The following is a 24,878-nucleotide window of genomic DNA, read 5'->3' as shown; positions in this document are numbered from 1 at the left end:
CCCGCCGGCCTCGCTGCGCCAGCGCCGCCGCCGCTGCTGCTGCTGCTGCTGCAGCGCTGCCCGGGCCGGGGGCGGCGGGGCCGGGCTGGGGGAGAGAGCGAGAGGGCCGGGCTGAGGGGAGAACGAGAGGGCCGGGCTGGGGGAGAGAGCGGCGGGGCCGGGATGAGGGGAGCCCGGGATGAGGGGAGAGAGCGGGGCCGGGCTGAGGGAGCCCGGGATGAGGGCAGAGAGCGGGGCCGGGCTGAGGGGAGCCCGGGATGAGGGGAGAGAGCGGGACCGGGCTGAGGGAGCCCGGGATGAGGGGAGAGAGCGGGGCCGGGATGAGGGAGCCCGGGATGAGGGGAGAGAGCGGGGCCGGGCTGAGGGGAGCCCGGGATGAGGGCAGAGAGCGGGGCCGGGCTGAGGGGAGCCCGGGATGAGGGGAGAGAGCGGGACCGGGCTGAGGGAGCCCGGGATGAGGGGAGAGAGCGGGGCCGGGCTGAGGGAGCCCGGGATGAGGGGAGAGCGGTGGGGCCGGGCTGAGGGAGCCCGGGATGAGGGGAGAGAGCGGGGCCGGGCTGAGGGAGCCCGGGATGAGGGAGCCCGGGATGAGGGAGCCCGGGATGAGGGCAGAGAGCGGGGCCGGGCAGCGCCCTCAGCCCTCACAGCCCCGCACGGGCCGGCGGCAGCGCCGCTGAGGGAGGTGCGCGGGGTCGGAAGGGAAAGAAAAAGGAAAGAAAAAGGACGGGGATGGGATGGGAATGAGGTAGGGAAAGGGGATGGAATGGGGAAAGGGAAGAGGATGGAGTGGAAAAGGGAAAGGGGATGGGAATAAGGACAGGGATGGGATGAGGAAGGGAAAGGGGGTGGGAGGAAGAGCAGGATGAGATGGGGATGAAGAAAGGGGAGAGGATGGGATGGGAAAGGGGATGGAGATAAGGAAGGGGAAGAGGATGGAGTGGAAAAGGGGATGGGAATAAGAACTGGGATGGGATGGGATGGGGATGAGGAAAGGGGAGAGGATGGGATGGGAAAGGGGATGGGGAAGGAATAGGATTAGGGATGGAGAGGAAAAGGGGATGAGATAAGGGGGTGAGAATAAGAATGGGGATGGGGAAGGGGTAAACGAGAATAAGAGTAAGGAGATGAGGAAAAGAGATGGAAAGGGGATGGGGATTGGAATGGGATGGAACTGAGGATGAGGAAAAGGAAGGGGATGGAAATGGGGACAGGAAAGGGGTGGGAGAAAGGAAAGGTGATGGGGATGGGAGTGGGAATGGAGATAGGAAGCAGGTGGGGACCACAGAATCAGAAAACAACTCTTTAGGGTTTTACATACATCATGCACATGATGTGTTTGGAAAGAATTCACCTTTATTTCTAGAAATTCCCTGCAAATGACCACCAGAACATGAAGACTGCAGAGCAGTGTCCTTAGATCCTGAAGCATCTCCTGCTTATTTAAAAAAAAACAACAACCCTTTTTCAGTTAAACCCCAAGCTAATGATGTTGTGTTTCATCCTTGCAAGGCCAGGGCACATTCACCTCTCAGGATGCTCAGCAGAAATGGCCAAAAAAAAGGAAAAATGGGGGGGAAAAATGGCAAAAAGAAAAGGTAAAAAGGCAAAAAATGGGGAAAGGAGCAGAGTTTACAAACCACTTTTAAGCTTTGATTTTTTTTTTGGAGCCACAAAAGCTCCCCAGAAAGCACAGAAGAGAGCAGATAACTTTCATGCTGCAGCCAAAGCAGCAGCTAATCCAATTAAAGACAGGAGTCAGAAATTCAGGATACACCCCTGGCCCATCAGAACTCCTGTCTCACAGAGCTCAGGCCTTAACACTTCAGCAAAAAATAAAATAAATGTGAGGCTCCAAATCTCTTGCTAATAGTGCTGTGCTCTCTGTGATAGTGGGAATGGTCTTGCTGAGCCCTGCAGGGAGCAGAGAAATGTCCTGAGGCATAAAAGCTGCTCACCCTTTCCTTCATTTGCACAGCAGTTAGCACACAGAAAATAAGCAAATCCTTTTTAAAAAGTCATTTTTTTGAATTACAGCAATGCTTGTTGCTTGTCTCGGGGAATTCTGAAAGCTCTGGGTGATCAGCAGAGTTTGTAAAAAAATTCTGACCTGAACTACCAAGAGGTTTTTGTTTTAGGGATTTGTAAATTTTTAGTGGAGAATGTCTAAAACAATATTTGTTTCAGGTAGAACACAAGACTTTAATATTCCATGGGAATATTAAACAAATGAAACCTCCATTCTTGGGCAAAAAAATTTTACAACAATATTTCACACAATAAGTGTTTGTGTGAAGAGATGGGACAAAAGGGAAACCAAAGCTCTGAGATTCCCTGGGTGGATTTATCTGCAAAAAAAAAACATTTCACAATTTAAACTTCTGCATCTGCTCTGGAAGATCTGCAAGGTTTGGGGTTTTGTTTTGTTTTTTTTCTATTTATTCTCCCTGTTGAGCAGTCACTGAGAAGGAAATGGAGACATTAAACACTAGAGGGAAGCAAAGACTTTGCAAAAACCTCCCCTGGACCTAAACACAAATAAACCAGAAGGGAAAAATGAGAAATAACAGGAGTTTGCATTCTTCAAACCCCTCTTAATTTAGAAATATGTGTTAAGGAGAGATATTGTCCCACAGGGAGGGGAAAAGAGGACAGAGGGAAACACTCCTGTGGGTTCTCAAACACTTCCATGGGATGTGTAATGATAAATTATTTATGATAAATTATTTTGATTGATCCCAGCTCTTCCTCATCATGATTCCATCTCTTTTATTCCCTCTGCTTTTTCTTAGCAGCTGGGACAAACTGGACTTTAGATAAGTGGAAGACAATAAAAATATTTCATTTCATTGGTCTGCTGGTGTTCTAAATGAGCTTTTCCTTCCCAGCTGCTCTCCTGGAAAATCAGATCCATGAACAGAGAAAAAAGTAAAGGAATAAAAAACCAAAAAGAGCTGGAGTTTGCCAGCAGAGACCAGCAAAGCCCCACAGCAGCTCCATATTATTATTGTTATTATTATAATTATTTTATTATTGTTGTTGTTGGTTTTGTTACTATTGTTATTATTATTATTATTGTTATTAATCACCCAGAAAAGAGGTGCTGGGAATGACAGTGGGATTTCCACCAGGCAAAATGAAGATGACACTTCCACCAGCTGCTCAATAATCCTACCTTGCTAAATACAATTTATTTTGGTTTTTTGGCCACTTTTTAGTTCCATTTCCTGCCTTGATCCTTCAAGCCCTGCAGTGTCCAGGCTGTTCCATCCTGTCCCTGGGAGAAGCACAGTCATTGGGAAGAATTAGCTAATGCTGGCTGAGAGAACACCTCCAAAAGGGCAAGAAATAACATCAACCTGAGCTGGAAAGTCCATTTTATTCTCCTTTATTTCTGAAATGTTTGGAGAGTTAACAGACAAATGGGAAAAGTTAAGTAACAATAATAATGAGAATTAATTCTGTTACAACCAAGAGAAAAACAAGATTTTTGGAGGAAGTTCTTAGTCTGGAGAGTGAGCACAGAGCTGAAAAGAGAAGGTTCTAGTCCTAGTTCTAGTTCTAATTCTAGTCTCAGTTTTAACCCCTTTAAAGTCACTGCCAAACCCCCTTTTCCAAAAACTCACAACCCCTTTTGCCCTAAAAAACTTTGATTTCTCTGCCCTCATCAAGATAAAGTTCTCACTGAGGAGCAACTGTAAAAATACTGGGGATCATTATTATTATTATTATTATTATTATTATTATTATTATTATTATTATTATTATTTTAACTAATTGAATATCAAATCTATGTCTCAGGAAACCAGGGAGACTGGGATGGGAGCAAAGCCTGCAAAGGAAATTAAAGAAATTTATCAAATTGCAGCAATTCATTGACACAGAGAAAAAATTATTTTGAATAACTCAGGCCAAGTGCTACCCACATGAAAAAAAAAAAAATAAAAAGTTTCTCCACAAGAGCCTGGGAGTGCAGAGGGCAATGGGAAGGGGCTCAGTGGCTTCTCACAGGATTTCAGGGCAAACAGCCTCCACTAATTCCTCTGCATTAAGAAATAAAATAAAATAAATCTCTTCAGTTGTTTGTTTTTCTCTTGGTTGCCCAGCACTTGTCTCTTCCTCAGCCAGAATTTTAATTTGCTGTATGGCAGAGTGGCTGCTGGTGACAGGCACGGTGGTGATGTCCAGGACAATGAGACAACATTGTTCTCCTGAGGGAAAGGCCAGAATCCCATGGATCCCATTTATCCCATGGATCCCATTTATCCCATCCCATGGATCCCATTTATCCCATGGATCCCATTTATCCCATCCCATCCCATGGATCCCATCCCATCCCGTGGATCCCATTTATCCCATCCCATGGATCCCATTTATCCAATGGATCCCATTTATCCCATCCCATGGATCCCATTTATCCCATGGATCCCATTTATCCCATGGATCCCCTTTATCCCATGGATCCCATTTATCCAATGGATCCCATTTATCCAATGGATCCCATTTATCCCATCCCATGGATCCCATTTATCCCATCCCATCCCATGGATCCCATTTATCCCATGGATCCCATTTATCCAATGGATCCCATTTATCCCATCCCATTGATCCCATCCCATGGATCCCATCCCATGGATCCCATTTATCCCATCCATCCCATTTATCCCATCCCATCCCACCCTCACCAGGAAGGGTTATTCTGGACCATGATCCAATCCCATCCCATGAACCCCATCCCATCCCATGGATCTCATTTATTCCATCCCATCTCATTTATCCCATCCCTCCCATCCCACTCATCACATCCCATCCCATTTATTCCATCCCATTTATTCCATCCCATTTATCCCATCCCATCCCATGGATTCCATCCCATCTATCCCATCCCACCCTCACCAGGAAGGGTTATTCTGGACCATGATCCAATCCCATCCCATTTATCCCATTTATTCCATCCCATTTACCCCATCCCACCCCACTTATCCCACCCCATATATTCATTTTTCCCCCCCTAAAGCCATTGTGCAGCCCAGGAGTCAGATAAAATACTGAGATGCCTCTGGAGTTTGTGAGTAATCCCACTCAGCTGTGTCTGTTGAGCTGTGCAAGGAAAAACCTCCAACCTTTGACTCACAGACATGAAATTAATGACAATTGTTTGAGACTCTGGCACCCTGATGGAATAACCAGCTCAGCCTCCTGCAGGATGCAGCCTGGGGTAAAAATCCCTCTCTGCTTCAGGGAGGGCAAAAATGGGCTTGGGATCAACCCCAGACCTTCTTCTGCACTAATCCTGGGCATTTTTGGGGGTGGATCTTCAGTGAGGATAAAGAAAATGAATTATAAATCACAAAAGAACCTGTGGAGAGCAGTGGAGGGGCTAAGAAATTAAAAAATGAGGATTTGCTCAGCTGTAGTTTAGGAAGACTCATCTCTATCTCTGGTTCTGTTCTGTTATTAATATTTTTACTGCTTTAATGCATTGAAAATAATGCCCCCAATATAATAATTCTTTAAAACAGCCCCAGTAACAGAAATATTAATAGCTGTAAAAATGTCCATGGTGTGTTTGTCATTCACAGTGCATTGAGGTGACATCCCACCTTGGGAAGAGGCAGCACAGCCCCTCTGGAGGCTTCACCCACCAGGATTTTGGGCTGAGCTTTTGAGGAGCCAGGTCACCCTCAGAGCCCTGTCACACCCAGCACAGACCAGGCAGGAGGGACAGGGGCAGGAGGGGGATTTAGATTCCTGAGAATGTTGACATCAGTCAAAAAACCCAAATTGGCAAGAAAAGGGTCCTGCCCCAGCTCCATCCACACAAATCCTCCTCTGTCACCCCTCCAGGCCACCAAACAGAGGGGTGACAATCCACCCTCACCCCACAGCAGTGATTTTCCTTCCATGCCCCAAGAGCTGATCATATTCTGCATTTTTCCTGGATTCTGATTTGTTGGGGTGACAACACTGAATCACTCCCAGTTTTCTGGCAGCCCCACCTGACACTGTCCATAACTGGAACCCCCCTCAGGAATCCACCCCAAATCCATGGGAATGGGCTCACCCCCTCCTGGAGCCCCTGCTCCATGAAAATTCCTCCTGTTCCTCATTTTCACCATCTCCTACCTGTGATTTGATGTGCTCTGTGTGACCTGGAGCCACCCCAGGTGCAGGAAAATCCCATCCTGGGAGCTCAGAGCATTCCTGGGGCTGACCTAACTGAGCCTGGCTTTGTCACTGTCACTCCTGCCAGATCTGACCTGCTCTGTGTGAAACACAAACAAATCAACAAACACAGGGTGAGAAATGCAGAGTTCAGCTCTGAGCTGAGCCCTCAGCCATGGGGGTGCTTCCCTTTGTCTGCAGAATGAGGAATTCATTCATTTCCTGAATTTATTCCATTTCCCCCAAATAAAATGAGGTTTTGCACTGCCACTTGGGAGGGCTGAGCTCTTTGTGCTTCACCTGTGGGAAATGATTTAGGCCAGCCTAAGACAAGGATCAGCTTTTGCCATTGTTACCCTGATGGATTCACCACATGGACAAAATGCCTGGTGGAATGATGGCTCAGGATTAGTGATGCAGGTGGTTTTATTGAAAGCAATAACATCAAAGCAAAACCTCTGCTGATTCAGCTCATAAAAATCAATGATGCATAAAATCCAACAATAATTGTCAAGAAAGAAAAGGGGAAGGGAAGGGTTGGGAGAACAGAGGAAGAAAAGGCAACCCAACCCCATAAATGCACACAAGACAGTTTAACTCTTTCATGAAGCATTTGCACCTTTGTGTGGGGGAAAAGTGGGTGTGGAAAAAATTCTATGGGAACTGGAGGGAGATGGAATTAAGAAAAAGCATCTCTGATGGAAGCTTCTGGTCCAGCCAGCAGCTTGGGAGTGTCTTCATTTACAATATTCCTTCCTGAAATCTGAAAGTAAAAATGGAAACTGGGGTCAGCACCTGGAGAGAGATTCCAAACCATTCAAAGCAGCAGAAAAATCTGGATTAATGTCTAGAGTGGCCATTTGCAGTCACCCACAACCCTGATATCTAAAAGTCCTCTCAGTGAATTTCAATTATTGTGGGTAAATTATTGCCCAGATCCACCCTGCAGGAGAAAATGCTCTGAGAATTCCAGTTCCTGGGCTCTCCATTCCCTCCTTGGTGTCATTTCAGCCCCATTAATTAAATCCCAGTTCCCCTGGGATGAATCTCAGAGCTGCTCACAAGCCCTGCTGACAGAAGTGCTGTGCTACAAACAGGCACAGCCCTGGGGATCAGCCCTGGAGCAGCTGGGAGGGACATTTGTTTGCTTTTCTTGGATGAAGGAACTGCCCATCACCCACAAATTAATTCAAACACTCTCTCTCTGCACTGTATTTTCTGCCCAAACACCACACCAGGACATTTCTGGGCTCTGTCTCTCTCCCTCTGAGGTCACAGCAGAGCAGGCACAGCTCCAGCCCTGCCAGGCTTTCTCCAATTAAGAAAAACCCCAATTTATGCCATGCCCAAAGCCTTTAAAATCAGAAAAACCCCAATTTATGCCATGCCCAAAGCCTTTAAAATCAGAAAAAATCCCAATTTATGCCATGCCCAAAGCCTTTAAAATCAGAAAAAAATCCCAATTTATGCCATGCCCAAAGCTTTTAAAATCAGAAAAAATCCCAATTTATGCCATGCCCAAAGCTTTTAAAATCAGAAAAAATCCCAATTTATGCCATGCCCAAAGCCTTTAAAATCAGAAAAAATCCCAATTTATGCCATGCCCAAAGCTTTTAAAATCAGAAAAACCCCAATTTATGCCATGCCCAAAGCCTTTAAAATCAGAAAAAATCCCAATTTATGCCATGCCCAAAGCCTGTAAAATCAGAAAAAATCCCAATTTATGCCATGCCCAAAGCCTTTAAAATCAGAAAAAATCCCAATTTATGCCATGCCCAAAGCCTGTAAAATCAGAAAAACCCCAATTTATGCCATGCCCAAAGCCTTTAAAATCAGAAAAAATCCCAATTTATGCCATGCCCAAAGCTTTTAAAATCAGAAAAAAAATCCCAATTTATGCCATGCCCAAAGCCTTTAAAATCAGAAAAAATCCCAATTTATGCCATGCCCAAGGCTTTTAAAAGCCTAATCACTGCTTGCATCTTGTGGCTCTGTGATGAAAGGATGGGAAGGGAGCTGGTTTCTCATTCCTGCTTTTGCCATGATGTTTCTCATTCCTCTCTGGCTGTGCCTTGGTCACTCACTGATGGGCTGTTCCTCCCTCCTGCAGCCACCAATTGAAGGGAAGAAAGTGATGATTACCTTTGTCTAAATCAATGTTCTTTGCTGGGAAGCTTCTGGCTTGCTCAGCCTTCTCCTTCAGGATGTTGTTTTTGTAATCTGGGAGGAGCAGAGTTCACACAGGCATTAGGATATTAAAAGAAAACAAGAATTTGGTGAGCAAGACAGAGGTGATCAGTCCTTCCTCGATGTGCTCCAGCTCTGGCACCTCTGATTTCTAGGAATTATTTGTGCAGTTACTCAGCAGGAAAACAGCTCTGACTTCATTTTAGCCCCTGGCATGAATGAGTTGTGCAAACTCCAGCTCCTCCCAGGCACCACAGATCCCTCCAGCTCTCATTATCTCCTCCAAGCTCACCTGGAGGAGAATTATCCAGAGATTTTGCTCTCCTGGGACAGAAAAGGATTTTAGCAACCCACCCTCTGCAAGTCTATTCTTTACTTCCAATTTTGTCTCTCTTGTTTCCTTTACAGCAAGGTAACCTGAGGTTTGTCAGATTCTTCTTTTAAAGGTTTTAATCTTTATTGGGGATGCAAATAAAAAAATCAAAGGGACAATTATTTCCTGGTTTATCAGGAATCTCAGGGTGCTGCAGCTCTGTGAAATGGATTCACCCCAAACCCCAGCAAGAGCCAACCCCAGATCAATTATTGACACAATAAACTCAAGGCTGCACCTTCCAACCCCAGCAAGGAGCAGCTCCTACCTTCAGGAATGTTGAAAATTCCCCAAATCAATTCTATAAATCCCAAAAATCACTTTTCCAGTGTGAGCTGAGCTTCCTTCCCCTCTCCCCAGTGTCTTCCACTTAACCATGACTTCCAGGATTTCTATTTTCTCTTTTCTATCTCAGGGCCTCTGTTGCAAATTTTTTTCCCCTCTCATTCTCTGTTTATCTGCCACAGATCTTGACAGGAGGCTCAAATATTCACTGGATGATTCAACATCCAGGGAGGAGAAAATCAGAAAGTTAAACCAACCTGGCTTCAACAGAAAGAGGAGACAATGAACTCCACTAACTCTGGACTTCAAATAAAAATCCACACCCACTTCCAGAGGTAAAAAAATGGGTTGAGTCACTTCCAAATATTCAGGTGTCATTAGAAATGTGAGATTTTCAAGGATTTTCACCTGGTTTACCTACCCAGCCTGATGTCTTCACTCTTGGGTGGGCTCAGATCTGTTGTGTCCACTGTAAATTCTTTGAGATTCACATCCTTCCTGAAAAGGGAATAATGCTGGAAAATGGTATTTTCCCATCTTTAATAATTCACACTTTTCCCCAATAGCTTTTCTAATCCTTTTTTAGAGAATTTATTTAATTTTAATTTTTTCCCCTCACATGTTTTCCCACCTCTTAGATCAATGGGCAGCCAATCCTGAATTTCTTTGTCTTTCCCACTTTAATCATATAAAATAAGTTCTGGAGGAGCCCAGGTCCATGATTTTGCATTATTCCTTCCCCACCAACTCCCAAGGACATCTCACAGAAAATTCACCCCTGAATCACTTCCCAGAGAATAACAAGAAGAAATTCAATTGCCAAATCAGCTCCATAAAGCATTTTCTCCTTCCACTCCCTCCTCCTAACCAGATTTTCAGCTGGTTTAGGCTCTTAGCAGAGGAGGGGGGCCATGAGTTAATCTGAATGCATTCTAAACCTAATTAATAATATTAATTCTATGATAATTAATCATACTTACTCTCCATATTTCTTCACATTGTACTCATAACCTAAAGAGGAGGAAAAAGCAGAATGAGCAGTCACAGATCCATTCCTGGGGAATTTTTGTGTGCTGTGATCCCTTTATGGGATCCCACAGAACCCCCAGCACAGCAAGGAGCTCCCAAGGGATAAATCCCATTTTTCTTATTCCCAAAGGATAAATCCCATTTTCTTTGTTGCCAAAGGATAAATCCAATTTTCCTTATTCCCAAAGAATCAATCCCATTTTTCTTATTCCCAAGGGATAAATCCCATTTTCCTTGTTCCCAAAGGATAAATCCAATTTTCCTTATTCCCAAAGAATCAATCCCATTTTCCTTGTTCCCAAGGGATAAATCCCATTTTCCTTGTTCCCAAAGGATAAATCCCATTTTTCTTCTCCCTTCTACACAGCAACTCAGCAAATCCTGGACTTGATGACTTTGGAGCTCTTTCCCAAACCCAAAAATTCCATGAAATCAATGCCTGGACATTTTTATACCACTCCAGCCTCACTAGGTGAGTTCCTGGTTTTCCAGGAGGGGATCCCTGTTCCTTGCAGGAATTTTTAGCAGGATCCCTGTTCCTGAAGCAATTTTTTGCAGGATAAATGTCTCAGGAGGGGTTCCCTGTTCCTGGCAGGAATTTTTTGCAGGATAAATGTCTCAGGAGGGGATCCAGGAATTTTTGCAGGATCCCTGCTCCTGGCAGGAATTTTTTTGCAGGAGCCCTGTTCCTTACATGAATTTTTTTCCAGGATAAATGTCCCAGGAGGAGATCCAGGAATTTTTTGCAGGGTCCCTGCTCCCTGCAGCAATTTTTTCCAGGATAAATGTCCCAGGAGGGGATCCCTTTTCCCTACAGGAATTTTTTGCAGGATCCCTGCTCCCTGCAGCAATTTTTAACAACATCTCTGGTCCTTGCAGGAATATTTTGCAGGATAAATGTCCCAGGAAGGGATCCCTTTTCCCTACAGGAATTTTTTCCAGGATCCCTGCAGGATTTTTTCTGCAGCTCTGCCCTGCACTCACCCCTCTGGCGGCGCCTGCGTGTGAGCAGCACCACGATGATGAGGAGGATGAGGAAGAGCAGCAGAGTGGCCAGGATGTATCCCAGCTGCTGGAAAAAGTGCAGCCTGCTCTCAGGAATGATGACATTGATGACATTGTGGCCCCTGACCACGGTGGGATCTGAGGGAAGGAAAAGAAGGAATCACTGCAGAGAAATTCTGAATTAAAAGGGGAATGGTCGGAAAAATTCTGGATTGAAAGGGGAATGGTCAGGGGAAATTCTGGATTGAAAGGGGAGGAATGGTCAGGAGAAATTCTGGATTGAAAGGGGAGGAATGGTCAGGGGAAATTCTGGATTGAAAGGGGAGGAATGGTCAGGAGAAATTCTGGATTGAAAGGGGAATGGTCAGGGGAAATTCTGAATTGAAAGGGGAATGGTCAGGAGAAATTCTGGATTGAAAGGGGAGGAATGGTCAGGAGAAATTCTGGATTGAAAGGGGAATGGTCAGGAGAAATTCTGGATTGAAAGGGGAAAATGGTCAGGAGAAATTCTGGATTGAAAGGGGAATGGTCAGGAGAAATTCTGGATTGAAAGGGGAGGAATGGTCAGGAGAAATTCTGGATTGAAAGGGGAAAATGGTCAGGAGAAATTCTGGATTGAAAGGGGAATGGTCAGGGGAAATTCTGAATTCCAAGGGGAATGATCAGGAGAAATTCTGGATTGCAAGGTGGAAGTGCTCAGGAAGAAATTCTGGATTTCAAGGTGGCTCCAGGCAGCATCCCCTCCTTGCCAAGGGTTCTAATTTATGGAGTGGGAAGAGTTTTCAATGCCAAAAAAAAAAAAAAAAAAAAAAAAAAAAAAAAAAAAAAAAAGAGCTTCCTTTGAAATGAAGTAAAAAAAAATCTATAAAATGAAAAACTAAAAGAAAAACACAGAGAAAGCCAAAATTCCATTCTTTTTGTGAGTGCAGCAAGAGTTCTGTTCCACAGCACAGGGAAGGAGAGAATTGAAGAGTATTAAACTCAATTGAATTCAATTTTTAGCTGGAACATTTTTGAGCTCAATTCAAAACTTTTAGCTGGAACATTTTTGAGCTCAACTCAAAAACTTTTAAGTGGAATTTTTTTTTTTTTTCTATAGATCTTAAATAAATAGGTCAATGTTTTACACATGTAAAGAGGAAATGAGTTCTCTGCTTGCAGAGGAATGGAGAAAGGCAGCCCAGGCATGGATGGAATCCCTCAAGACTCTGCTGGGACAAATTTGGTTTTTTTTTCTTTCAAAACAAATCTGAAATGGCAATTTCAGCCCTCCCAGGGAATTTTTAGAGAGCACCAGGCAGGAGCAGGATGGAGCCCCCCACTCCCATCCCCTGGGAGCATCCCCAGGGGGAAAAACCTCAAAAACCACAGTGCCCTTCAGCAGATGTGCTCTGACATTTCTCTCAGATTTTCAGATTTTGGGGCAGTTTGGTTGAAAAACACCAACACAGCAAAAAGAAAATCAAATCAGGCCAGAGTGGATTGAAATAAACACTCTGAAACCAGAGCTGGCTGTTTGCTAATCCCAACAGGCATTTAAAAAATAAAGAATTTGGAGGAAGATGCTCAGTTCTGGTGGCCCCACGCTCCATCCCAGCAGAATTCTGCTTTTCTGGCATTTCCAGATGCCCAGTGCTGGAAAAACCACGGGATTTCAGCCCTGCCAAGCTGAAAATTCTCAATTCCAACCCAGAAAACCACTTGCAAAGCTGCAAACAGCACTGGTGACAGTAGGATGAGATGGTGCCACAGCAAAAAGGGAATTTTATTCCTGGATTTTTGCTTTCCTACAGTGCTGCAGGACAGAGCTGGTTAAACTTTAGGAAAAAACAAAAAAAACCCCAAAAACCAAAAAACAAACAAACAAACAAAAAAACCCAAACAAAAAAACAAAAAAACAAAAGCAAAACCCAAAAAAAACCCCAAAACAAAACCCAAACAAACAAAAAAACCCCAAAAAACAACTAAACCAAAGGTGTATTAATATGACTTTCCCCAAGTGTCAAGGACCAAATCCTTCTGCTGGGAAAAATCAAAGAGAATTCTCCACAAACCCACCAAAGGTTTGCTAAAATTTTAGCACTCATCATGTGAGACAACAGATTTTGTTCAGCTGCAGAGCAAACCCTGAGTAAAAATGAGTAAAAAAAGAGTAAACAAAAAGAGTAAAAAAAAAAAAAAAAAAAAAAGTAAAAAAAAAAAAGAGTAAAAAAAATCTCTGAATTTTAATTTTCCTATAGTTAATTACTAAAAAAAAAAAAAAACAGCTTCTAAGTATTTGCAATGCCCTCAAGATGAATAAATAAGCTTTAAATTCCTTTAAAGAAGAATCTTGCAAGTTTATGCCTGGCAGATTTATTATCAGTATTTGAGCTTTCCCTGCAAACCAAATTGGAGTGGATTTCTACTTTACATTTCTCAAATTATCAATCAGGACCATTTCTAGGACCATCATTTCAATTGTAAAATTGAATTTGAGCCAAAATTTCCTTTATATCTATTGGAAAAACAGTATTTCTCTGTAAGTTCAATTTTTAAGGCTCAAATTTCTATATTTAATTTCAAAACCATTGTATTTAGAACATGAATTCTGTATTACAGAAAGAGAGGAATCAATTTCTGAGTGATTTACTCTGGAAACATCAATCTGGGGATGAAGCTCAAGGGTTGTGTGCAGGAATTCTGATATTTGGAATTTCTGATCTCCACCCATCTCTCCTCAGCACTGCCTGGATTTTCTGGACACCAACTTTAGCCCCAGGGAAAAAGGTTAGGTCTTAATAACTTGAGAAAGGCAATTTCAACAGGAGAATAAACCTATTTAAGAATGTATGAAGCAAATCAAAATTCTATATTCAACAGCCAATAAATATTAAAACACAATGAATATTTTAAAGTGTTAATAAAGAACTATACCCAAAAGACTTTAAAAAAAAAAAATTTAAATTCAACTTGGGATTTTTGTTTTCTTTTTCTGCCTGAATGGAGGGTGATAGTTTTGAGTTTGGACAGGCTGACAGATGATACTCAGTGCAGTGGAAAATATGAAAATTGGTTTATGGCACACACACACACACAAAAAAAAAAAAATTCTGAAGGGTGGAGGAAAATTCCTGGTGGTTGATTCTGCATGGTCTGGCACCTTGCACAGCCTAAACATTCGTGCAAAGGGGGGAGAAGCTGCACAAAAATATAAAACACAAAAATAAAAAATAAAATAGAAAAAATATAAAATAAATATATATGAAAAAAATGAAAGTTAAAATCCTGAGGTATCAAGGCCAGAGCATCCTCAGTGCAGCTGCAGCTGATGGAACAGCTCAGGGTGAGCTGGGGCTGAGCTCTCCAGAGCCACAAGGATCCTTCTCACAATGTGGAAACCTCTGTGAAAACCCACAGAATGAACCAGGAAAGACCTTTAAGATCCAACCATGACATATATTTTCCATATATTCCACTGTGGCAGAGGAATCCCATTATTTTATCCAACTAAAAGGAAATAATCTGGCTCTTCCCAGAGGGATTTCCTGCAAACCCAGGACCACTCACCTGCAGCTGGGGCCAGGCTGTTGGTGATGCTTTTCACCACCTTCCTCTGTGACAAAGAAATCCCACAATTTCATCTAAATAAAATGAAACAATCTGGATTTTCCCAGAGGGATTTCCTGCAAACAGGACAGACAGCTCACGTGCAGCTGGGGCCAGGCTGTTGGTGGTGATTTTCACCATATTCCTCTATGGCAGAGGAATTTATCCAAATAAAAGGAAATAATCTGGCTCTTCCCAGTGGGATTTCTTGCAAACCCAGGACCGCTCACCTGCAGTTGGGGCCACAGGTTCACCATCTTCCTCTCCCTCTGAGACAGAGCAATCCCATTATTTTATCCAACTAAAATGAAATAATCTGGCTCTTCCCAGAGGGATTCCTGCAAACCCATCCCACTCACCTGCAGCTGGGGCCAGGCTGTTGGTGGTGATGTTCACCACCTTCCTCTCCCTCTGTGACAGAGGAATCCCACAATTTTATCCAACTGAAAGGAAATAATCTGGGTTTTCCCGCAAGCCCATCCCGCTCACCTGCCGCCGGGACCGGGCTGTTCGTGGTGAAGTTCCCCCGCTTGTTCTGACAGAGAAATTTATCCCACTAAAATGAAATAATCTGGCTTTTCCCAGCGGGATTTCCTACAAACCCAGGACCACTCACCTGCAGCCGGTGCCAGGCTGTTGGCAGTGATGTTCACCACCTTCCTCTATGGCAGAGGAAATTATCCCACTAAAATGAAACAACCTGGCTCTTCCCAGCAGGATTCCCCAAGCCCATCCCGCTCACCTGCCACCGGTGCCAGGCTGTTCGTGGTGTTCACCACCTTCCTCTATGGCAGAGGAAATTATCCCACTAAAAAGAAATAATCTGGTTTTTCCTAGCGGGATTTCCTACAAACCCAGGACCACTCACCTGCAGCCGGTGCCGGGCTGTTGGCAGTGATGTTCACCACCTTCCTCTATGGCAGAGGAAATTATCCCACTAAAAAGAAATAATCTGTCTTTTCCCAGCGGGATTTCCTACAAACCGGCCATCCCGCTCACCTGCCGCCAGCACCAGGCTGTTGGTGGTGATGTTCCCCCCCTTGTTCTGACAGAGAAATTTATCCCACTAAAATGAAACAACCTGGCTCTTCCCAGCGGGATTCCCCAAGCCCACCCCGCTCACCCGCGGCCGGGACCGAGCTGCCGGTGCCGTTCCCCGCCTTGTTCTGACAGAGAAATTTATCCCACGAAAATGAAACAACCTGGCTCTTCCCAGCGGGATTCCCCAAGCCCACCCCGCTCACCCGCGGCCGGGGCCGGGCTGCCGGTGCCGTTGCCCGCCCTGCCGTCGCCGCGCGGTTCGGTGACGGTGACCCGGTAGATCCTGCGCTCGTGCAGCCCGCAGTAGTGATGGTGCAGGTGGCACGAGTAGGTGCCTTCATCGGCTCTGTCCAGCTGTGAGATGCGCAGCGAGAAATCCCCGAGGGCGAACGCCCTGCGGCTCACGTTCATCTTCTGCCGCACGAACTGCGGCCCGTAGGAGCGGCGCTCGCCGGACGCGTACAGATCCACCAGCCGGTCCGCCCGGTCCTGCGGCACCCCGGGCGCCTGCCGGTCCCAGTGCACCACCTGCTGCTCCTCCTCGCTGTGCCGCTCCGTCCAGATGTGCTGCCGGTTCACGCACGGCAGGGTCACCGTGCTGCCCCTCGGCGCAACCAGCACCGGCTTCTCGCCGTCCCAGTACTCGCTGCCCGGCTCGCCTGCGGGGAAACGCAGCTTTGGGGTGAGGGGTTTTCCTCATCTCTTCTGTTTTTCCTGCCCTGGTTTTTCACTTATAATGGATTTAAGTTTCTTTTCCGGGGTTGCTGGAAAATCAGCAAAATTTTAGGACAATTTGTTGTCGCGCGCTGTGATTTTGTGGAGGCAGCTGATGGGAAATTCCCACTCAAGGACAAGGGTCAAGGATACCCAAGAACACCTGAGATTGCTGCCAGAGCCTGGAATTTGAATTCCAGGTGTCAAGGACACACCTGAGTTTGCTCCCAAAGCCTGGAATTTGAATTCCAGGTGTCAAGGACACACCTGAGATTTTTCCCAGAGTCTGGAATCTTGAATTCCAGGTGTCAAGGACACACCTGAGTTTGCTCCCAGAGCCTGGAATCTTGAATTCCAGGTGTCAAGGACACACCTGAGTTTGCTCCCAAAGCCTGGAATCTTGAATTCCAAGTGTCAAGGACATACCTGAGATTGTTCCCAGAACCTGGAATTCTGAATTCCAAGTATGAAGAAAACATCTGAGATTGCTCCCAGAGCCTGGAATCTTGAATTCCAGGTGTCAAGGACACACCTGAGATTATTCTGATATCCTGGAATCTTGAATTCCAAATGTCAAGGACACACCTGAGATTATTCCCAGACTCTGGAGTCCTGAATTCCAGGTGTCAAGGACACCCAGAGACACCTGAGATGGCTCTCTTGGAACCCTAAAGCTCCACACAATGGAATCCTGTAACACACCCCCTCCCAATATGTTAAAAGTGCCACGTGGCACAGCTTGAACATACATGAACAGCCCTGGCTTTTCCACACTTATTTCATCAGTTAGTTAAAAACAAAAAAACAAAACAAAACAAAACAAAAAAAAAAAAAAAAAAACAAAAACAAAAAAAACCCTTTATCCTCTATATCCTTGGTCATTTCATGAAGCAAGGCCACTTTCTCCTCCTCCTAACTGAGAGTTAATCTCCTGCTGCAGAAAGCAGGAAGCGAATTCCCTGCACAGGCTAAGAATGGAATGAGGATCTTCATCCCAGTGCTCTGAGCAGGAAATGCTTTCCTACCCACAAAGGCCCTAATTGCTGGAGGAGCTGGAGCAGCACTGCTCTGTTTGGCTCTAGAGAAGCAAAACCAGAAAAGGCTGAGCCCAAAGAACAGCCTGGGGCTCTCAGGGTGTTTTTGTTGCACTGGGAGAGCAGCAGAGGAGATGAAGCCTCACCCCAGCAGCTCCACTGCTGCTCTCCAGAGGGTTAAATGGGTTTTACTGGGTGGGTGTGTTGGGTTGATGTGGCCAGAAATGTGGATTCTGTCCCCAGCTGTTAAACCAGGTGGGGCAGTGACCCTGATCTCCTGGCACACATTATCTGCTCATGGGCCACCTTTAAACCAGCTGGGCAATCATCTTTATCTTCCCCATGACCCACCCTTCATCCAGGAGGTATCACCTGTTAATGGGCCATTGTTACAAACTGGGTGTGGCAGAGATTCTTATCCCTGTGGGAGGTATCACCTGTTAATGGGCCATTGTTACAAACTGGGTGTGGCAGTGATCTTTATCTCCTGGCACACATTCTCTGCTAATGGGCCATCTTTAAACCAGCTGGGCAATCATCTTTATCTTCCCACAGCTCATCCTCCCTCCAGGAGATATCTCCTGTTCATGGCCAGTGAGTCCCAGTGCATGGCTGATAAAATTCCATCATCCCACTGGGAAATGCTCCAGCCAGGGCAGGAGCCAAGCCTTTCCTACCCAGAGAAAAACTGAGATTTTGGACACCAAGGCACCTTCTTTCCACTGGATTCCAGAGGAAAGCCAGACCTTTCCACATCATCCCTGGAGCTTCAGAGGAAACTGCACCTTCTCCAGGAGCACTGCTCCAGCTGAGCCACATCTGCCCCTGCAGGAGGATGCAGCACCATGGAATGGGACTGTGCCACCACCCTGACTGACTGACTGTGCCAGCTTGGATTCTGACTGGCAGTGTTTGGGATTGTTCTTTGTAATATTGCATTTCTATTTTAATTTTCCCGGTAAAGAACTGTTATTCCTAATTCCCATATCTTTGCCTGAGAGCCCCAAGTGGAGGGATTGTCACCAGAGGGTTGGGATTGTCACCAGGAGGTGCTGCTGGCCAAGGCTCCTGTGGCACCTGGAAAAGCTGGAGCTGTCCCCACACCCACCTGTCTTGGCAATGATCAGCTGGACTTTCACTGTTTCGTACAAGTGGCAGTAGTGGTGGTGCAGATTACAGGAATATGTGCCTTCATCACTCTCTGCAACACCTGGAGAGCAGGGAAGAAACAAAACTCAGTGTTTTATACTGGGAACTCCGTTTTCTCCTGAGACATTGATGATTTGTGTCATTTGCAGTTTCTCAAATCCTTATCTGGATGTAAATAACTTTGTTCTAAGCCATCCTTATGCCATCCAACAATAGGGTGGGTTGAGAAGAGACAAATCTCACCCAGTAGAATGATTTGGTCACCTAATAAAATCATTTGTTCAGGTTATTTGCTCTCTGTTAACAGATAGGAAGAGGAAACTGAGAGCAGGCAGAGGAACAATGACCATGGAGTGTTCACAGTGCAGGAACTGAATCACAACCAAAAGGCCACAAAAAGCCCAGGTGGCTTTCAGGTTGTTCCAAACTCTCTTTCAAAACAGGTCTGTATCAAAGGCAAATGAAAGACTCAGTGCTTCAGAGAACCTCACAAAATCTCTGAGGCTGGAAAAGAACTCCAGGGTTGAGTCCAACCTCAATTCCCCACCTTGTCCCCCAGCCCAGAGCACTGAGCACCTCCAGGGGTGGGGACTGCACCCCCTCCCTGAGCAGCAATTCCCATGTTTTTAACAAACCTTTCCAGGGAAAACATCCTCCTATATCCAGCCTGAACCTCCCCTGGGCCAGCTGGAGGTTTCACTTTGAAGCAAAAGCAGAGCTTGATTTTGGGGAAAATTCCTCAGCTTCTTCCTGTCTTGAATCTCCAGCTGGAAGCTCCACTTCCCCAAGTGCCCAAGGAGCAGAAATTAATTAATGTGCATGTCCAGGAATGCAGGAATTTAGTCAGCTGGAAATGCTGAGAGGGTTTTGATCTGCTGGACACTCTGAGCTGTGCAGGTTTTCTGGGATAGACTTGGAGGTGCACAAGTAACCAGGACACTGAATGTCACCAGGGCACTGAGATTGCCCTCAGAGCCTGGAATCCTGAATTCCAAGTATCAAAAAAACACCTGAGATTGCTCCCAAACGCTGGAATCCTGAATTTCAAGTGCCAAGGACACTCCTGAGTTTGCTCCCAAACGCTGGAATCTTGAATTCCAGGTGTTAAGGACATAACTGAGTTTGCTTCCAAACCCTGGAATCCTGAATTCCAAGTGCTAAGGACACACTTGAGATTGTTCGCAGATCCTGGAATCCTGAATCCCAGGTGTCAGGGACAAGCAGGCACTTAAAATTGCTCCCACACCAAGGATGGGAACTCCCCCACCACCTCGGGCAGCCCCTTGCAAACTCCCCAAAACTCCTCCTGAAAACAAACCTGATATTAAACACATTCACCAAACACATTCTTTGAACCAACCATTTCCACCTCCCAACCTCGCCGAGCCCCAAACCCTCTGCAGAACAACAAAACCTCCAAACCTTTAATCACCAACGAGAAATTGCCATCTGCAAAGGCGTTGTGGGGCATGAGGATCCTGCCACGGTTGTAGGAGCTGTAGACTCGCTGCTCCCCAGCCGAGTACATGTCACAGAGTCTCTCCATCCTGCTGTCCCCGGGCTGGGAGCCCAGCAGGTCCCAGTGCACCACACGCTGCCGGTCCTTGAGCCGGTCCTGCGTCCACACCATGCGGTGGCTCTGGCAGGGCAGCACGGCCTGGGAGCCCAGGGCTGCACTGATGTTCAGCACCGACACCACCACGCTGGAGGGGTTGGAGGCAGAGGCTGGCACTGGGAAATGAGGAGCAGACAGCAAAGAAAGGGGTGGTGGGGTTCATGGAGTGTGAAGGAGGTGATGGAATCTCTGCGTGGTTTTGGTGCTGGGGTACTGTGGGGATTCAAATCCTGAGCTGGAAGGGATCCAGAGAATCCCTGTTCCAGATATCCCAACAATCCCACTCTGTTCATCCCTGGGACTGGTGTCTAAAACCTCCTGGAGCTCTTGGGGTTGGGATAATTCCCTGGGGACCCTGTTGACACCACCACACTGGAGGGGTTGGAGGCAGAGGCTGGCACTGGGAAATGAGGAGCAGACAGCAAAAAAAAAAAAAGTTTGGGTTGCAGAGCTAATGGTGTGTGAAGGAGGTGCTGGAATCTCTGCAGGTTTTTGGTTCTGGTTTCAAGACCAGCATAGGGTGCTGCTAGGGAAAGTCAAAGAATCTGAGCTGGAAGGGATCCAGAGAATCCCTGATCCAGACACCTGAAGAATCCCACCCTGTGCACCCCTGGGGGTGGTGTCCAAACCCTCCTGGAGCTCTTTGGGCTGGGACCATTCCCTGGGGAGCCTGGGCAGTGCCCCCCTCAAGGGGAAGAACCTTTTCCTAATAAATAAAACTTTAACACACAGGTTTCATTCATGTCTGTTATCAGGGTGATCCAGGCTTAGAGACGCCAGTGCATGAGATGCATAATCCATGGAAATTAGGAATTAATAATCCATGGAAATTAGGAATTAATAATCCATGGAAATTGGGAATGAATAATCCATGGTAATTAGGAATTAATAATCCATGGAAATTAAGAATGAATAATCCCTGGAAATTAGGAATGAAAGCCCCTGTGCCATGGAATCAGGGTCCCTCCCACTCCTCCTCATGATCACAAAACCTGGCAGGTTTACTCACCTGAATATGAGCACACAGAACCTGTCAAAGCAGAAAATAAAGAGTGTTACTGACAACAAAAGGATAAAAAAGCTACAAATACACTCCAGGTCAGCAGCCACCTCTGTGTTGCTCCATCTATCCCCCTTTCCCTGATGTTTTTTAACTCTGGTGTTTCTGTCTGGCTGCTCTGCCACACTCTGTGCACAGTCAATTCTCTGGATGCATCAGCTCTCTGCATCTCACATGACTCACATCCACACAGAAGGACTTTGCCAGAGCTGCACCAATTCCCTTAATTCTGCATTTCTCTGCTCCAATCCCTCCTGATCCTTGTGTGGGAGGGCTCTGGGAGGTCTCCTGGCATCAGGCTTTGATTCCCAACACAGATTCCCAGCACAACACAAAGCTGGGTTGACACTGAACATCACAACAAAATCTAGAACAAAACAAAAATCTGGAACAAAATCCACCTAGAAAAGGGGAATTTAGAATTTAACTATTGGAGTTCAGCATAGAGAGGTGGAAGATAAAAAGTTTCTCACTTTGTGCACACACAGAGTCTGCACAGAAACTCTGGGCCTGAATTTAGGATATCATCCACAGTTTGACAAAATGGTGCAAATATTTAAAAAAAAAAAAAAAAAAAAAAAAAGTGACATTTCAGCCAAGCAGCAAAATTCTAGAAGCAGGAAAAAAACAGATAACTCTTTACAAGTGGCACAGGAACTGCAGCAGACAAAGAAGGAAGAACTGATTGTTCTGATTCCTCAGCCATGCTGGAAACCTGCACACATCCATCAGTGGGAAAGGCTCAAATTTATTTGACAGAGCTGTGAATGAGATCACTCAGAAATCTGAGGAATCTGGGATGTCTCTGATCTTTTGCATGCCTGGAAAAAAATGGGATTTAGAAGAACTGACCTTCAATACCCTGAGCAGAGAGCAGGAGGAGGAATGAGCCTTTTTCTCTTTCCAGTCCTCCCTGTGCTGTGTGAGACAAGCAGAGCAACCCAACCCTGCTTTAAAAAGGGATTTTGTGACCCAGCAGCTTCTGAGCAGAGATAAAGCCACAGCCCAGCTCGTGGGCAGCACTGGGGGCAGCTGGAAGAAGATTTTGGTGAGTCAATTGTCAAAGCAGAGAGTCTTCATGCACCTGGTGACAGCTCTGACCTCTGTCATCACAGGACCTGCAGATTCCCAAATCCCAGAGCTGCCAGCACAGAACTCAGCTGGGGCTTTTGTTTTAAAATTTCAAGTTCCATGGGATGGAGAATCACTTCATCTTCTCTGGGTGATGTAACCAAAAAAAAAAAAAAAAAACCCAACCAAAAAACCCCAATAAAAGACAATTCTGTGCTGTCCCCTGACACATTCTGGCTGACTCAGCAGGATCCCAGAGGCACTCTGTGGTCCCACAGTAGAGGAAGAGAAAAGCAGCCTGGAAAACGATTTCTTAATCCCTTGCAAAAGGCAGAACCAGCTCTCACTTCTTGAATCCCATCCATGTTTCATGAGAAGAATTAAGCCACAAAAAAAACCAAACAAAAAATCCCACCACCACCCCCAAAAAGAAAAACAACTGTGGGCAAACTAGCAGAAAAGTCCTGCAGGAATTTTCTTCCCAGATCTGTGTGTGCCACATTCCTCATTTCTGCCATGAATCCCTTTGTTTAGAGGGGATTTAATGGGGTCTGTAGGGTCATTTCACAATTATGGGAAAAGCAGTAGCCACCACTGTCCCCAAACCCTCTGGGGAGTGGCAGTGGCTCCATCCTGAATTTAGGGGGCTGAGAGGCCCTGATGGCTTTTGAGGCAGCAGCAGCAGGGTGACAGTGACATGGATGAGCCCAGCTCTCCTCTGGGATTTTAAACCCACAGAGAGTAACCAGGAGAAACATCTGGAACAGGGATAAGGTGAGAAAACAGCTCCTCCCAAACTTCTCCCACCCAGCTCCTGTCTGCTTCTCACTAAAAGTGAATTTCCCTTCCAAGCCCACTGATGGGCTTTGAACTGGGATTTTCTCTAAATCTCTGTGTTTGTTTATTTTTAAAGTCTTCCTTCCCCTTTCCCAGCAGAGTCTCCCACTTCCAAAAAGGATGTGAGAGCCCTGAAACAACCACCCAGCACCAACAATTCCAGCTGTCCCTGCAGGCAGGAACAGGCAGAGAGCAGGAATGTGCTGCCTCTGCAGAAAGGGAAAAAACTCTGTGTCTGTACCAATCCCCACCTGGGGCACAGCCAGGATCCCTCAGAGATCTGCCCCAGCTTTTTTGGGGTTTGAGCTGAGCTTTAGAGCCTCCCCTGCCTCTGAGCTTGGCTGCAGCCCCAGGAATGGTTCTCAGAGCTGCTCCAAACTCGGGGCTCTTCCTCCCTGAGACATTAACACTTGGGGGAGAGGTTCCTCCAGGAAGGGTCACAGATTTCTCCCCTTCTCCTCCTCACTAGTGAGTTAAAACCTCATCTGGGTGGGCTCAAACATCAGGGCTGCATGCAGGTAAATCCAAAATGCACCTGAAATTCTGGCAGAGCTCATCCATGCTCAGGTAGGAGCTTTATTTTTGTTTTTTTTTCTTTGGTTCTGCAGCAGCCCAACCTGCTATTCCTGCCAGACATCACTGGGAGTCACTGGACTGGTTGGTGCCTCTGCAGAACAGAGCTGTGAACTCTTCTCCTCCTCCTTAACCCACCCCACAGCCCAAATTTCTGAGCCCCTTGAACCCTGCTGTCCCTATGACTGATCCCATCAATTCCCAGTTCCTAACCCCAGCCTTGGGGCATTGCAAAAATGCTGTGGTGACACAGAAAGTGGGATAATCAGGGAGCAAAGGGAGAGCTCCTCACCTCATCCCACCCCAGTGCTGAGCAGTGAGGGGCTCAGGTATCAGCCACAGCTTTTTGAAAGGGCTGGGAAGAGTCACCAGCCCCAAAAAAACTTCTGCTCCTCACTTCCTACTCCCTTCTTGCACCTTGCTACTCAAAAGTGAATTCTGTGTTGGTCTTTCTGCTGACAAGAGGAAAAGAAACCCCAAAACCACACATCCTTTTTCCCCCTCCATCTGAACCCTCACAGACACGCAGCCCCAGCTGTTTCTGCTTCTTCAAACATAAAAAAATAACCTTAAATCCTGCAAATCTGACTGTGAAACCTTTGCTGTACTCACACCCAAGCTTATTGTTTTTTAATTTGCTCATAGAAAAAAAAAAATTAATTGCACAAACATGCTGAACAGAGCTCCAAAAACCTCAAACATGTTTCCATTCTCTGCCCAAAAAGCAGAGGAAACCCTCCCTCCCCTCCGAGATGGAAACAGAGCAAGTTTGGGGATCTGAACAAAACACAAAGATAACAGCTCAAAAATCTCTCAGGCAGCCCCCAGCCCCATGGTGCAGCTGAAATACAAAGAAGAAACAGCACCCAGCAGTCAGAGCTTACTTTGCTGAAGCAGGATCTGCCACAGGAGGAGTTTCACGAGTCGCTCCATCCCTTCGCTGCTCCGAGTTTTCGCCTCTCTCGAAAAACAACTTGAAGGCTTTTTATTTTTTTATTTTTTTTTTCCCCCCTTTAAAACTTTCTTTTCTGTATCTGGCAAACGCTATGAGCTCATCAATTTACATCCCCAGAGCTGAGCACAGCAGCTCAGATTCTGCAGGATTACTCCACCTCCAGCTCCCCACCTCCTTCCCTCACTTTCTGCAGATCCTTC

The 24,878-nt window shown here is 46.0% G+C and overlaps 1 protein-coding gene across 2 annotated transcripts; it reads right to left on the bottom strand.

Annotated features, from left to right (window-relative positions):
• Positions 1-6,570: 6,570 nt before the first annotated feature.
• On the bottom strand, positions 6,571-24,874 carry MXRA8 (matrix remodeling associated 8). 2 transcript variants are annotated; one of them, XM_079326289.1, is made up of 10 exons: positions 24,608-24,874; positions 21,192-21,212; positions 19,990-20,307; positions 18,527-18,628; positions 15,874-16,329; positions 11,021-11,179; positions 9,988-10,018; positions 9,429-9,505; positions 8,305-8,382; positions 6,571-6,925 (listed from the first exon to the last, which is right to left on the bottom strand). In XM_079326289.1, the coding sequence occupies exons 1-10, from the start codon at positions 24,654-24,656 to the stop codon at positions 6,900-6,902; spliced, it is 1,317 nt and encodes a 438-aa protein (XP_079182415.1). In that variant the 5' UTR covers positions 24,657-24,874; the 3' UTR covers positions 6,571-6,899. The 2 variants fall into 2 exon arrangements, with proteins under 2 accessions (XP_079182415.1, XP_079182416.1); XM_079326290.1 differs by having other exon boundaries at positions 19,990-20,298.
• Between the last annotated feature and the right edge of the window lie 4 nt (positions 24,875-24,878).

The sequence above is a fragment of the Erithacus rubecula genome (genome assembly GCF_903797595.1).
Source record: "Erithacus rubecula genome assembly, chromosome: 24".
Lineage (NCBI taxonomy): Eukaryota > Metazoa > Chordata > Aves > Passeriformes > Muscicapidae > Erithacus > Erithacus rubecula.
This window is presented reverse-complemented; position numbering and strand designations above follow the sequence as displayed.

What these genes read in the sequence shown, in the direction of transcription:
- MXRA8 (XM_079326289.1), bottom strand. Translation starts at nt 24,656, where the DNA reads ATGGAGCGACTCGTGAAACTCCTCCTGTGGCAGATCCTGCTTCAGCAA. An exon ending in GCAGATCCTGCTTCAGCAAA is followed by an intron (nt 21,213 to 24,607) that starts GTAAGCTCTGAC and finishes CTGCTTTGACAG; the next exon opens with GTTCTGTGTGCTCATATTCA. An exon ending in TTTCTCGTTGGTGATTAAAG is followed by an intron (nt 18,629 to 19,989) that starts GTTTGGAGGTTT and finishes CCTGCTCTCCAG; the next exon opens with GTGTTGCAGAGAGTGATGAA.